This window comes from Ixodes scapularis, unplaced genomic scaffold (assembly GCF_016920785.2).
Source record: "Ixodes scapularis isolate PalLabHiFi unplaced genomic scaffold, ASM1692078v2 PGA_scaffold4__175_contigs__length_147842914, whole genome shotgun sequence".
Classification (NCBI taxonomy): domain Eukaryota; kingdom Metazoa; phylum Arthropoda; class Arachnida; order Ixodida; family Ixodidae; genus Ixodes; species Ixodes scapularis.
In genome coordinates this window covers 117362045-117377873 of record NW_024609879.1, presented here as the reverse complement: position 1 = coordinate 117377873, position 15829 = coordinate 117362045, and the positions used below count along the sequence as shown (strand labels likewise).

The window sequence follows — 15829 nt, the reverse complement described above, 5'->3', positions numbered from 1 at the left end:
CATGCATAGTGTAACAAATTAAACGTGTTAGAATAAATATATACCAACACTGGTTCGCAAAAGATTTTTTTACTCACCATAAAAACACTTGCAAGGTTTAGGCACCGTCATATGTCTTGGATCCCGGACTGCTGAAGAGTGATGAGTTCACGGAATGCTGCCGTCGGTTAGTTTAGTAGTCCCTCTGAACTACCGCTTTGCTTGACGTGCTAATAGGTTGATGGTGCGTCATTAAAATAACAGCCGGATCGAAATGAATGTTCAGCAGAACCAAGCAGAATTATTAGCCCTCGTTGAGCGACGCCACTGCCATTTTGCTTCTAGGTACTGCTCCTCCCTCGGCGCCCCTTCTCTCCAAGTCACGTGACCTAGAATTACCCCTTCTAGGGACAATAGTTAACTTAAAACCACGGTTCGCGTTCGATAAAACGGGCCCTGGGCCCGTTTTCTCGAACGCGAACCGTGGTTCGCGTTCGATCAACGTCACTCTGAATATTGTTTGTGCCCCGGGTACCTTCCTGTCGTAGCAATCTTTTTATTGTGCCCACGTGATTTCTATTTTATCTTCTTACTGGTGTTTGATCATAATTCGGGCATTGAAATGGTTTTTGCTGCCGACCCTGCCATTCTTTTGACCCTCTCGCAGCAAAGGAATATTATGCCGGCATTGCACACGAAATAAGAATGTAGACACTCCGTCCCATATCTCAAATTACATCACAATGTGTTTACACAACTGTAGTGCATAGGTACGATAAGCAGGGTCTGAGAAAATAGTAGTTTCAGTATTTTCAAAATACCTACGAAATAAAATAAAAAAAAAAGAAACACATTTGTTCGTTAATAGTGGATACGGGCATCCCTCGTATCCAAGTGCATTAAAGGCGGAAGCGCTGGGGGAGTGGAGTCGAGGGAAACAAATAAGAGCTCAAGAGTCCACGAAACAATTTTATTTCACAATAGCTGGCCATAATGTTCAGAAAAAAGGCTTCAACTTTGTCGACAGCATAATCGTTTATTTTCGTTAATACGCGCTGATTTCGGCGCAAAAGATTCTGGAGACACAGAGCACATCCCCCTTTCTCCTCAACTGCCCCATTTCGCCCCAAATGAACGAAATGAGCCATTACATATCAGTCTGAAAAATTCCACTCTCTCTCCGCCAAATAATCCGCTTAGTGGCGCTCATCGGAGTTTCAACGTAGAGCCACAAAATACAGCTACGCTTCAGAGGAACGATACTACAGCCATCTCCATGGGTGCCGGAAATCATTGTTGCTATAATCTGAATTAAGCCTTATTTGCAATCTCGACAGCCTTCTCGCCATCAGATTCCGCTTTGCGTTCCCTCTAAAGCTTTTCGGCAAGGACGACGAACGCGAAATCCCAATATTTCGGGCTGTCCGAAGAGATGGGCTTGTCAAGCGAGCTCCAGCGTTTCACCTCGAGGCCCGATCCACTTAGCGCATTTTCTACCATGGCCTTAGTCAGGCCAAGGTCGGGGAACGTAGCATCGCCGACGGTGTACTCGATCGATCCTGCAATGCCGCACAGTATCAGGTGCCCTGCCTGGCGAATCAGGCTTGAGACGTTTCGAGTGACTGCCCGGTAGGTGGTTTCATCCCGACTCGCCGCCTCGAGGCAAAGGCTGGAAAGGACGACGTCGAAGACTTGCTTGTGTTCTTCGGGGAGGACATTAGGGTCCAGGACGTCGCAGGGGATCACTTTCTTGGCGGCCGCCCGTGTCCTTTCTTCGATGTCCCTGGCTCCATTCTTTACGTCCCTGCGTTACGTGGTTGTTGCTTTTAGAGTCCCCGATAACTTAACAAACGCGGAGCGTGGCGAGTTCTATACATCCCATAACCGCGCGGCAGCCAATTGGGTCGCGGCATTAGGCGATAGAACGCCGAAGGGCAAATCACGAAGCAAGAAGCGTTAACATTATAGGCCACGCCCCTGCCTTTCTCAAATTGTCACTGACCGGAGTAAGAAAGAAGTTCCGGTTCCTCGGAGCGTGCATCGAATGAACGGCGGCGACCGCCGACATGCTGCACACTGTTGCCAGCAGTTACTGCCGCGGTTAAAATGCAGCGGACCTTTCGAACCGGCGAATTTAGCGGAGGGTGTTCATGCGGCCCTGGAACGTCTCTTGGCTGTCTGATTTCCCGATACATTTTGCCGTCGGCGACGAACATGAAACGCGCATCTAATCTGCCGCGTTAATTTCGTCAATAACGAATATCCCCGTAGAAAAAAAAGTCCAAATGGGGTTTGAACGGTATTAGCGCACACATATGAAGAAGAGAGAAGAGACAGAAAAGAGCGCTACTCACAACTGTATTCACAAAGATGAAGAAAAGGAAAAACATCGTCAAGATCCCCATAAAGATGACAAAAGAAAGAAGAGGAAGCAGAAATATAAAACAGGAATATAAAACACAAAGTCGGGTGTTCCCTCGCGCGCGAGGTTGTGGAAGCCTTCTACATCATATCCGCAGCTAATAAATGTATTAGTGTTGCATCGGTATAACCTTAACAAGCAAGGAAACAGACTTTTTAACACAGACAATGCAGAACTCGCAGGAGTCACGGGTGCCACGAGACATGAAGCGACAGCCAACCACGGATGAGGTGCTCGTCTTCCCCTCTGACAATGGTGACTCTGAGCGAGCGAAGACTGATGCAAACACACTTCGCACCACGGCAACGAAAAGGCCAACAAAGGTTTTGGTGTTTAATCAAAGAACCAGTGTCTCATGCCTGCGCGCGCGAGGGAACACCCGACTTTGTGTTTTATATTCCTGTTTTATATTTCTCCTTCCTCTTCTTTCTTTTGTCATCTTTATGGGGATCTTGACGATGTTCTTCCTTTTCTTCATCCTTGTGAATACAGTTGTGAGTAGCGCTCTTTTCTGTCTCTTCTCTCTCCTTCATACGTGTGCGCTAATACCGTTCAAATGTTTAACTACCAACTAGCCCAGTTATCAACCCTTTTCCAAATGGGTTGCAATCTTAGAATGTAAAGACAAAGGCCGGAGTCACCTTTCTCGCACATCGTTAAAAAAAACATGGTATTCGTTGTAGACATGACGACAAAACTATCTGTGGACACGTCTAGTCTGTGTCCGAGCCATGTTTGCTTCATACATACGTCTATGCTTGGAACTGAGGCACCCTACATGGAACATGTCTGCTGACGGTTTCGGTATGGCCAACAGGACTGAACCATCATACAAGAAGACACCACGTATGAGACAGAGAGCGGAGACTTTCTTTTATAAGATGTATTTGGAGCTGCGGCTAAAGGAACCTCCCTGTTATGCCCGTGTCCCACTAGACCGACAGACAGAAACAAAAGACAGCGACAAGCCTCAACCCCATGCAGAATGTTCGCGATGGCACCCTTGGCAGGCGTTTAGTCGTTTGGTGCTCGTGAAGTAAGCACGAGTGATTGCCTGCCAAAGATACCATCGCGTGCATGATGCTCGTGTTTCAGCATAGCCTCCTTTATTCTACAAAGCCTCTCGAATAGCGAAAGATTCTGGCTTGAGGCTTGTCGCTGTCGTTTGTTTCTGTCTGTCGATCTAGTGGGACTCGGGCATCATTAGTTCGCTGCAAGTCTACAGATCTGTTAAAACCCCTTCTCACATGCATCCTTCCAAGATGGCCAGTGGTTCGCTCATGAAGGACCAGTCCATGGCATCTGAAGCCCTTCGAATCCACTTCTCGACTTCCTGTCGGTTTCTGGGCACCAAGTCACTGAAGACAATGCTCTGAATCTTCTTTCTTGTCGCCGGAAAGACGTTGGCAACAGTGGGCCCACACCCAACGTCCAGAAGCGTTCGCCAGGAGTCGGACATAGCTGTAAAAATTGATCTCATTGAACTACTCGAAGGCTCGCAAAGATCTTAAGGCCTGTTCACACATGCAGCGGAGCGCTACAAGCATAGCGATGACCTCGCGCTAAGCGCGTCCTGACGGGAGCGTTCACCAGCTTTGTATCGCGCCGTCAAAACTGTTGCTCATGGCAGACGACAAGTAGCTGACGGCACGTGAGGATCGCTACATCAGCGCTTCGCTGCATGTGAGAACCGGCCTTTACTCCCTATAAATTTTAGAGAGCTACGATATATCGTGAAGCAAAAGTAAATCAAATTCTACATGAATTGGAGTCGTTTGTGGGATGTGAAAATCACGGGGACGAAAGACAAGACAACAACTGAGCCATAAATAACCAAAACGTTATGGCACTTACGCAACCCGTAATGAGAACCACTGCGACAGCTTCAGGTGGAACGTCGCAGCCGCTAAGGTGTCATTTCGGAAGAGATGAACTGAATGAACGGCAAAGGTGCGATCGCGTACTATTGAGTCCGCATAGACGTTTAGTATATTAAATCGAGTAACTCACGGAACGAAATCTCCATAGCGTTTTTTGGAATCGATAAGGGTGCATTAAGTAGAGAGCCCTTCGTGAGTTGGTTAAATAATTTTATTGGACATAAACTAAGACTGCCTTGCGGTAATTGAAGAACACATCTAAAAATCGCGCGCCCAAGTTACAATTTCATAAACGACGGAATTGCATATGTATGCGTGAATCGTTCCATGTCGTTGGTGCGGTTGCCTGAACGTCTTATGCAATGTTATTGGACGCAAACTAACACAGCCTTGTGGTCACTGAAGAACGCTTCCAAAATTGCGCACTCAACTTTCTAATCTATAGCTCCAGCTAATCTCACGCCCGTGGTTTTGCCGGCTTAACACCCATCTAGCTTTATTGGTTTTATCACCCCGAGAACCTTTCTAGCACAGTTAGCGAAAACGTTATGTTTTTATTGTTTCCATTAGCAGCAGTCTCATGTTTATGTTTCTACGTGCCGTTATGGTGCAGTCACGTGACGACGTGTTGTCAAGTGACGTCTGAATGTCACGTGACGTCATGACATTACATGACTCACGGTGTCATCCGACGTCGAGTCCCTTGGCGGCACTGCAGACAACGTGACTTGAGATGACAATGTCACGTCATGGCATCAGCTGACGCCAGGTAACAGGGGACGTGATGGGCGACGGGGTGTCGGCGGCCTGTCGTCAATGCGGATACCTTTGGCCGAGTGCCGAAAATGGCCCGCGTCGATATGGAGCGCGGTCTGTGGCGCGAAACCCGCGAATGGTCCCACTAACAACTATCGCAGTAATAACCGGTGTTTGTCTTTACGTTCAGTTTCGGTATTGCTGACGCTTGCCGCCGTGTCTTTTCAAAGCGTCGCCAGGTGCTCCTTTTCTACCACTCTTTTCACCTTGCGTTTTCCGCAAGCTTCTGGCGACTCGCGAAGTCTTCTCGAAGCGTTCCGGCTTCCTCTCTATTTCCTTTTCTGCTTTCTGATTTTTTCGTGGAGCTAAGCATGCCATGTCTATTGGCAAGGTGCACGATCAAAGGTGTTGCTTAGTTTGGCATTCGCATTGGTCAGAGGCTCACTATGATGTCGGCGGTGTTCTATAGACGCTTTACACACGCGCGAGAATACAGCCGCCATTGCTGACCTCTTGTTTACCGAGATACCGAGGCACTGAAATTGATGTGGACGAGCCTCTACAAAAGCCAATGCTGGGGGAAAAGGCAGAATAAGATCTAGGATGGCAATAACCTAGCCTGCTATGGTAATAATGAAGTGAAGTAAACGTAATAAGGGGAAACAAAAACTGAAGGTCAGTTATGGCGGTGCCCATGCACAGCTGCTGCAAAGCGTCTATAAACGCAGGAAGAAAAAGGCAGGCGTCCGAACCAGAGCTTTGGCTCGAGTCAACTTCTTTCTCTTTATTACCCTGGCTCCCAAGCCACGAGCGCTGGCAGAGGCTGGCGATCGTGATAGTACAGTGTTGTGACAGCCAGCATTGCGAGCCTAGCGCACCTGTCTGTGTCACTATAATGTCCATTTTATTATTAATTTCGCTTTTATTGACAAAGATAAGAACAATGTCAGCAGTGATAGAGTGCAGACGAGCTGGTAAGGAATCTTGTACACCCTGAGATAAAGAACAATAATAAAAAAAAAAAAACGGACGAAGGCAACAAAATTTAACGTTGATATCAAAATGTCAGACTCTCAACGTTGACGGTGAGAGTTTAAAATGAGATACCTTTATGCTTCCGTCGTGTTTTTTAAACAGACCCAAGTAACTTGTAGTGTGCTACTGCTGATAAGTAGCGAGGAATCGTTTTTTTTTTTTTTGATAATATAATTGATAATATTGATTTGCACTCAGAAAGAGATGCCGGTGGGAGCAGAAAGACCGAGGGTTCATGCCAGAGGCCTGCAGCACCAAAAGGAGAAAAAAAAATAAAGGAAAAGAAGGAGGACTGGGAAATCCCTATAGTTAGTCGTGGCCGACACCGTGGAAGCCCCAAAACCAGCCAGCGGCGCAGGCTGGTTTTGTCGCGTCAAAAACCTTTATATCGTCAAAAGTTGCGATATAAGTTTCCTTTATATCGCGTCAAAAACCAGCCAGCGCAGGCCCTGGCTGGTTTTTGACGCGATATAAAGGAAACTTCCGATCACGCTGTCAGGAATGGAAACCATAATGCCCTAGTCTTTCTAGAGCGAGAAGCAGAAACAGCCGACACCGACAAGCCTCCAACACGTTCAGCATGCACGTGAAGGACCCAAAGTCAGGCTCGGGAAGCAAGCCCGGGAGACGAGGGCCTGCCAGAAGTACCTTGGTGTGCACGCTGCACATGCTCGAGGTTTGTCGATGGCGGCTTCTTCTTGTTTGTCGCTCCAGTGGGACTCGGGCGTAAGAGTGGGCCACCGAAACATCTCGACGCTTATAGTCGGTGACAGGTCAAGAACTCAGTGGGTACTCCACCTTGAGCGCGATCTGCCGGCCTTTTATTGCATGGTCAACTTTCTGGGACATTCCGTGTCCCAGAAAGCTTTTTAAACTACCAAATTATAATTGATCTTTAAGTTATATGATGCCCAAGCAACTACAGTACTCGGGAGCATTACAATTTTTCGTCAAAAAAAGAAAAGCAGAACTGCATAATTTTGTGAACTGAACCCATACTATTCACCTCGAAAAAACAAAAGAAATTGGAGGGCCATGGAATAAAGTTTATACGCGTCCAAGTTTTAATTACTGGTTATTAATATTTTATGATTGTCATCTAAAATATTCCGGAGGAACATTGTGACGTTTGTTGTTGTTCAATTGAAATTCTGATTTTAGTGCCTGGGCCGAGGCGTTGGTGTGCACGAAAGTTGGGGATCGTCACAGGGGCAGCCAAAGCACGGCGAAAGTTAACAATTGCCTGCTGGACGCGGAGCCTAGTGCCGTCCACTATGCCATGGGAGGGTCGCTACAGGACAATCTTGAAATCTGAGCGGGCTTTTCTTGTTTTATTAAATGGAGAAGAAAGAACGACAAACAATATGATTAGCGTTATCGAATGTATACTTCGTCTCAGCTTAGCATGGACTATTGTTAGCCGTGCATATGCTAAAAGCGCGAGCTGGTTGCTTTGGATGAACGGCTGCATCATCGCCCGTGCAGCGAGTGCTCCGGTCAAGGCAGTCAAGGCTAGCCGCTCGTGCTTTCGCAGCTTTCGCAGCTAGTCCATGTGGCACTAGTCCATGCTAAGGTGAGACAAAGTATAGACCTTTCCAGAAAAGGGCTGCTGGCCGGTTTCATTTTCAGTGTTCGTGCGTATCGCGCGTGATTTGCTCGCTTTCCGAAGCGACGCACACGCGCGTGCTGAGCTGTGGAGATCGCACGCTGAGCTGTGGATTTGTAAACATTGGAAAGGTCTATACCAGTTTCACTGTAGCGCCAAACAGAAATAACCAACACCGACAATCCTGCAGCACGAGGAGCATGCACGCGAAGACGCCTATGGCTGGCTTTTTGTTCGTGATGTAAACACGAGTGACTGCAAGCTTGACAAAATTACCCTCGCGTGCCTGCTGCACGTGCACGATGCTTATTGAGGAGTTTCAGCGACGGTGTCACCGCCCTGGCGGCCGGTTGCCGAAAGAGAACGAGGGGGATAGGTTCGCTGGGCGTTGGCTTTGTGTAAATGCGTTGGCCGCGAACGTAGGCTTATAAACTTCGGCAGCAAGAATATTACGCGACTCTAGTGTTCCGGTACGAGCAACATAGATGACACGAACTGCTACGACGAGCTACGACCACCCGCCGCAGCGATGCAGGCGTCGAAGGAGCGCAACCTGTGTACTACGCAGTCAGTCGCCGTCGCCCGACGCAGGTCGTTTGGCATTCAGGACTTTCCGTCCCGGGTTCTTCGCTTGCACTTGGAACCGAGTATTATTCCCTGTGCTTCTGTATGTGCTCAGTGGCTGGATGTGGACCTCATAGAGCAGAGTTCTTCAGACTCGACAGCGACTCAAAGTTGACGGCGGAGGGGCTTGCAGCAACGCTTTCGGTTGGTGCACGGGTGCGACGACTACACGGATAAATTTTAAGATTGCTGCTAGCAAGGTGGGCCATAGTCGCTTTATGTTGACACGATTTTGAGTGTAAGTACTCCGTGCAAAGGCGAATCTATCGCGTTCTTAATCCACATTTGTTTTTGTTTGTTTTTAGCACGCACGACCGATTGAAAATGCTTCTGTACCTATCACGGAGTCTTCGGCCTTACATTACGGAACTCCCAATAAAAAGTCATATCCGTTCAGCGAGAAAACTTCCCTTTCGAGTGACATTCTTTGATTGATAATTTCGCCCGTGCTTAAGTGCTTTAATCAACACGATCGATTAAGTTTGCTTCCCTATTTAGGACATTTTTGTGCCACATGCGGCACTAATGCTTGGCACGATGTATTCTACTGGTGGTATTGTGAATTGGTTTACTTCCAAAGCTAACAGTATGACAGGTGGGACCATTCAATTTGCTAAAAATGTGATATGGGAATGTCGTTGCATAACTAGCGTTTTACGTTTAAGATTGATAAGAAACATGCTCATGTGATGACGCACGTCTACAGCATAAGCTTTGCAGATCCAGAATGGATGTGCTACAGGCTCAAGACTTTTAATGGACAAAATTGGTGATTACATGGCAATAAATATTGTGGAAAACTGCCCATTGACTCGGGTGAGTTTTGATCGTGACCATTGGCGTGCTGTTGGCAAATTAAAGGGACATTGCATCTAGATGTGCTTAAATATCTTTATTTATTTCAAGGTTCAGTGGACCACTCTGCATCATTACAGGAAGGCACTCTCAAGCCACAACAAACAGCAGTGAATATACAATGCATAATAACGGGCACCAGTGTCCAGGCGTATAGTCCGCAGAAGCCAATTTGAGCCTAAAAATGTTTTTGTTTTGTTTAGATAGTTTGCATTTGGTGTACAATTCGCAGGGCCCGATTTCCGTGCCCAGTGCATAGTCCGCCAAGCTGGTGCGTTGCGTCTTTGTGCTTTTTTTCCTGGGTGGCATTTTCTTCAGAAGTTCTTCGGCGAACGCTATTGAGCCTGAAGAACTGCTCTTGAGGCCCATATCTAGCCACTCGGCACACACACAAGCACAGAAAATAACACTCGGTGCCAAGTACAAACGCAGCACCTGGGCGGAAAGCCGTGAATGCCAAACGAGCAGCATCCGGTGACGGCGACTGACTGCGTTGCGCCCCTTCGGTGCCTGCATCGCTGCGGTGGGTGGTCGTAGCTAGTCGTAGCGAGATGATCTACACTTCAAGCAAGAAATCTTGCCATACCATAGTCAAGATATGTGTGCAAGTGTTCGACGACGTGGGCTCTCTCACGTTGGTGCAGTTGTCATCAAGAAAGGTACATAACAATGTTGAGTGTTTGAGGCTGAAACTATGACGCATACTTATCTAAACCTAAATTTATCGGTCTGTGGCTACAAACATTTTCGTTGACGTTGCTCAGATCATGTAACCATTCAGGCCTCAAATTAAATGGTGTTTCGAACTCTTCGGTTGTGTATGAAAACCTATTTGCTCTAATAAAAGACATTTTGAAAAGGACACATGTCTTCTGCTGATACATATCTTCCAATTTACAATGCAGAAGCAAACAGAAAATCAACTGCATACATCTACCACTTGGCATAAGCACCTTTTGCAATTCATTCTTGAGCACACTGAAATATCAGCTAAGGTTGCTCTTGTTTTAGAAGCTTTGCCCTGTTCTGTAAAAAGAAAACAGTTAAAAAAGCTTTACCTTCGTTCTCCTCCTCACATTTAATACAGACTTGTTTGTCAGCAGATCACACACAGCAGATATCACCGTGGCACATACAACTCGAATGACCGATGAGACTATTGCTATTACAATAAAGCTTTCCACAAGAGCCAAAATGAGGCTTGTAGGGGTGCACAAGCACATGGAAATGAGATTGGCGCTTCCGGGGCTTGTTTACATTATGCGTAAAAACAGGACGATCGGCGACCAGCTGATCGCAATATAACACCAAGGATACCGATGTTTCGATACATAGGACGCAGGATAAAGACCTCAATCGTCCCTTGTATGCTGTAGTTGTCATACTTTCCATCCAACCGCTTTTTAGCACAATTAACTAGAACAACCCAAGAGTTCGCAACACCTTTTAATGCGAGGCCTGAATGGTTACATCATCTAAGCAACGTCAACGAAAATGCTTGCAGCCACAGACCGATAAGTTTAGTTTTAGATAAAGTACGCGTCATAGTTTGAACGCGCGAACATTGTTGATATGTACCTTTCTTTGGACCCGCGTACATTCGGTTCAACTCGATGACAGCTGCACCAGCGTGAGAGCTCACGTCGAACACTTGCACACATATCTTGACTATGGCAACATTTCTTGCCTTCGACTGGCTTGAACACTTCATCTGTAGCATCACGGTAGGTCTTGGTTGAAATGATGATCGTCTCGCACACGGCAACAAACAGAGAACGACACGCTTTGTTCTATTTATACGCTACCGGTCTACGGGCGTCGCAAATCTATCCCCCTCTTGTCCGCCATGTTGGATCTATCGGAGCGCCCCCTATATTCGCTGAAACTCCTCAATAGGCGTCGGTGTTCGAGAGATACATGAGAGACACCGCATGTGAACCCGCAGACAACTGTAATCACTCATTCACACTGGAAGCGGATCCGCGTTCGCAAAGCGGTTGGGAACGCGGTTCTATAAGGATCCACAACAATTGCACGCGCACTCGATGACGTCAAATGCGCGTGCAATTGTACTGGATCTTTTTATACAACTGCGTTCGCAACCGCTTTGCGAACGCCGATCTGCTTTCTGTGTGAATGAGCGGCAAGTGCGCTTTGTTTCTACTACAGCTACAACTTATCTTGACGTTAACCGAAACTTCGAGAGAGATGAAGCTCTGTGTACTTACGAGAGTTGAAGATGAAGTGGAGCTCCCTCTGGTAAAAGGAGTGCACGTCGGGGATCCCTTTCATTGCCTCCGGGTATTCTCTGGGCCGGAATTCCCGTATGTATTTTTCTCTGACTTCCTCGTTGCTCATGGTGCTGCGGTTCCAACAATACAACGACGGTGACGTTGTTATTTTTTTTACAGTCTCTTAGGTGCCCGTTTCCGGCTTTAGCGGCGTCGCCGTCGCCGTCGGCGAAACCGCGCGGTGCATTATGGGACGCGCGGCGTCACTGATGACGTCATCAGGGACGATGCCGATGACGTCATCACGATGACGTCACACACAACGCTACTGATGACGTAATCACAATGACGATGACATCATCGTGATAACGTCATTGTCGTCGTCACGTGACCTCACAGGGGTCACGTGACCCCCGTGAGGTTACGCGACACCGGTGACGTCACGTGGCCCCCGTAAGGTCACGTGACCCCGCTGGCTTCACGTGACCCTCGTGAGGCGACGGCGACGCCGCTTGGAGGGAGGAGTAGCAGACAGGATGAGGGTCGTGAGAAGGAGGAAGGGGGGGTATACCTTCCCTTCAGGACCCTTCCCTTCTCCTCCTCAAGAACTGCGCTCTAACGGCTTTCATTTTTTTTACGATTTTTGTTGAGAGGTAAAGTTTCGTGCTTTAACCTGACAAGAAAAATAAACCGATGAAAAAGTTGAGGACAATGTAACCTTTTTCTAAAGCGCGCACGCCAACTAGCAGCTGCTACAGTAGTTATCTAAGTCCGACATTGTTTGATCGCGTACTCTGAGCATATTGGGAACGAGGGTCTTGTCAGCGTTCGGAGACAACTCGAAAAACAAAAGAACAAAAAAATATTATTTTTTTTTTGTTTAAAGCTTCCGGGTCCGCTTCCATCTGCGATAATCTATATCTGTTACGGAAAGTTCGTTTGATAACAAAGATGTGCACTGAGTTGCCAACCTCCTCAGTCGTTTCTTCCCCGAATTTGATCGGCGAATTCCCTAGATCTCCCTAGCTCTTCAGAAGATGTGTTCAGTTACGTCAATATTGAGAATATCCTTATGGGCTAGCTTAAGGGGTAACTGCAAAGAAAAAAAAGTGTAATCTTAAACAGCCTAGTTGGGACAAGCATGTCACAGAACAAATTTTCCGCGAAAAAACAATTGTTTACATTTTTGTTTGTGCGAGACTACTTTTAGATTGCGGCTTTTTCGTCCGTTTTAAATGGCACGCCACAAAGTTGGTGTTATACGTCACAGAGTGGCTGCTATACGTCACGGAGTGACGTCTAACAGCCACTCCGCGCGCGTAGAAATAGCGGGAGTTTGAAATGTGGAGAAATTGTGACTCCGACTAAATTACGTCCTGTGGCGTAAATATTGCTCAAAAATGTTTGTTTTTTTCGCGGAAGATTTGTTTTGTGACATGCTTGTCCCAATAAGACTGTTTAAAAACACTTCTTTTTTTTTTTTTGCAGTTACCCTTTAAGAATAGATTCCCTTAGTTGGATGGACATTTAAGTGCTAAATTTGTGTCGTTAAAACCTTTCTAGATAATTAAACGTTGTTACTTTGGCATTGTGTGGCCCCTTAAAATCGTTGTTGTTACCATTGTAGATAATGTCTGGCCCCGACAATATACAAAGAAGCCTTTCCCCCTCTGCACTCGGCCGGAACGAGGAGGAAAAAGGGAAGGAACGTGTCTTTAAAACCCTCTGAAGCCCATTAAAAACAATCCCTAGATTCGAACAAATTTCTCTTTGCCCCTAGACGATGACAGAAATCCCTGGATCCAGGGAAAATCCCTAAGGTTGCCAGCATTGTGTGCACTGAAGCAACTCTGCTGTCAGAAATCCTTAAAGCGTGTGCTGGTCCTGCACTTCGACCTTGATTCACTCAACGTCGTCGTCGTACGTGATTCGGTCAATTCGGCTTCACGGTGTTTTCACCTTTTCAAATATTGCGTCCAAGGGAAGGCGTTCGCGCACCTCGAGCGTCGGTCGAAGCTGTGCCGGGCACTCTTCGCTTCCAAGGATCCCGCGGAAGTTGACCCCGAGAATAAAGTTTCGTCGATCATCACCAACTTCATTCAACGCGGTCGCCTACTCCCTCAGAAAGGACCACTGAACCCGCGAAGCCCCTGTTGTCTGCTAGCAAGGCAAAACCGGCTGTAAAACTTTATTGTGACCTTTTGCGATCGCTTTGTGGTACTGGGACGATAGAAAAAGTCTTGATGACTAGATATTGAAAAGACAGTATGCGTACAAAAATGGTTTACTTTTAGAGCACAGCTCTTAGGCGCCCGTTACCGGCTTGTACGGCATCGCCGTCGCCATCGGCGTAACCGCGCGTTGCATTATGCGATGTTTCCCATAATGACGTCACACGTGACGTGACGTATGACGTCACGAGGTTCCCAAGTGACGTCACGAAGATCACTCGTGAAGGTCACGACGAAGCTCACGACCTTCACAGTGAAGGTCACGACCTTCGCGAAGCCTTCACGAGTCACGTCACGAGGAAGGAGAGAGGGAGGAGGAGGAGAGGAGGAGAAGAATATTGTGCAATCTGCTTTATGATTTCCATACAGGCCGTTTGTTTAAGAAGTTTAGCTTATTAAAAATTTATAGTCCTTCTAAATACAGATTGATCCTGAGCTTAAAATTAGAAAAAAATGAAGCATAATAAATCGTTGTCAACCCTTGCGGCAATGACACCAAATCAACATGGGCACTTAACTAGACACATGGAATATTGGAAGGTTGTCTAGTGTTCTACTAAGTACGGTAGGCAAATGTTTGCGATATAGCACACCAAAACTGTTAAATTTCCTTCAAGAAAAATAAGTTTGCATTGACACTATGTCCTTCAAGTCTTTGCGTTCTTTTTATCTGTAGCAGTGATTTACCTGCCCCCACTCAATTGATTCTTTAAATTCGTTTATGCTACATAAAGTGTACTAGGTTTCTTCTCTTTCTTTCTGATTCCTCGTCTGCAAGGACTGTGCATGCAACTGTTTAGGTAATTAATAACTGTCTTGTAATTTCGTGGGCTTTTTTTTTTTTACTGCAATGCCATTGTTTGGAGCCGAGGGCTGGTCAAGCCTTGTTTGAGATTTTTACCCTTCGCTCCACCATGCTTCATGGAAATAAGCTATTATTATTAAAGGAGAAGGGGAAAATGAGAGGGCACGGAGGAGGAGGATGGGCATACCCCCCCCCCCCCTCCGTACCCTCCCCTCCTCCTTCTTAAGAGCTGGGCTCTAATAAGGCAATACAGGGAATTGTAAAGGTCTTTCATTTTTCAGCAGACAATTTCTAACCTCACGTAGAGCGCCTATGCATTTGTTCATTACAATGGCCCTAGCAGCTGTTTTGAGCCGAGAGCTATGTTGTGACGTCAACACTTACGGGGTGAATTGGGCGAGTTGGTAAACGTAACACATGACCAAAACAGCTCAAACGACGAAGACGAAGCGAGGAAACAAAGACAACAGAACGTGGTGTGCCCAACACTATATGGTGCTACAATAGGGGTTCCCTTCTCCTTTGCTTTAAAAAGATTCATCTTGGTGGGGCTATTCATTCAGTTCTGGCTGGGCGTGGTAAAATATACAGGCGGCCTGGCGAACTAACTCCAAAATTCTGAGTCACTGATTTGTAACTACCTAAGAGGTTTCTCTTCTATATAAACTTAGGTTTCTTAAGTTGAAGAACAAGCTTTAGTTTAAAGCAATCTGTGTTGCTGTCCATTATTTTTACTGGTCTCCGGCTTGTTATGGAGGTGGCTATAGACGCTTTAAATACGTGCCGAATTGAACCGCCATTGCCAACCTTCTCCTGTCTGACCGAGATGCCGAGCCACTGAAGTGGGCATTGACGAGCCTCTACAAAGGCAAGGGAGAAGGACACAGTAGCACCTAAAGAGGCTATAACTTGTCCTACTGTGGCAATGATGAAGTAAAGCAAACGGAATAAGAGGAAACAAAAACTAAAAGTCGGTAATGGTGGAGCCCGTGCGTAGCCACCTAAAAGCGTCTATTCTTTTTTTCAGTTTATATATAAATAAAAACAGAGTTACCCAGCTATTCAGTTCGCCGGCAACAGTCGAAGACCCTTTCAACGCACCGTAGCTTTAGCAAAACACTATGTAGCCACCCGGAGTATCAACTCTTCAGGACATTCCGATCGCAGCGTTCGATGGTGCAGAAGTAAAATTCAACGCATCAGCGCTACCTACAGGGCGAGCTGGCGTTTTTTCTGTATCGCTACCAGATGTTGTTTCTGGTCGTTTGAACTCGCTGCAAAAAAACATCCGGGAATCGTATTTTATGGCCTCCTTTGACCCCACTCATTTTTATCCCGCGTCCTGCATCCGTTCCTGCGGTGCTTGACATCACGTGACTTCGTTACGACAATTATGACGATGAAT

At 46.6% G+C, this 15829-nt stretch overlaps 1 protein-coding gene across 1 annotated transcript; it reads right to left on the bottom strand.

Moving 5' to 3' along the window:
• Window positions 1-1350: 1350 nt before the first annotated feature.
• On the bottom strand, window positions 1351-11515 carry LOC115332992 (nicotinamide N-methyltransferase-like). The gene is made up of 3 exons (XM_040212635.1): window positions 11386-11515; window positions 3649-3862; window positions 1351-1783 (listed from the first exon to the last, which is right to left on the bottom strand). The coding sequence occupies exons 1-3, from the start codon at window positions 11513-11515 to the stop codon at window positions 1351-1353; spliced, it is 777 nt and encodes a 258-aa protein (XP_040068569.1).
• Between the last annotated feature and the right edge of the window lie 4314 nt (window positions 11516-15829).

What these genes read in the sequence shown, in the direction of transcription:
- LOC115332992 (XM_040212635.1), bottom strand. Translation starts at nt 11,515, where the DNA reads ATGAGCAACGAGGAAGTCAGAGAAAAATACATACGGGAATTCCGGCCC. An exon ending in CCACTTCATCTTCAACTCTC is followed by an intron (nt 3,863 to 11,385) that starts GTAAGTACACAG and finishes CAATTTTTACAG; the next exon opens with CTATGTCCGACTCCTGGCGA. An exon ending in GCCATCTTGGAAGGATGCAT is followed by an intron (nt 1,784 to 3,648) that starts GTGAGAAGGGGT and finishes CACGTAACGCAG; the next exon opens with GGACGTAAAGAATGGAGCCA.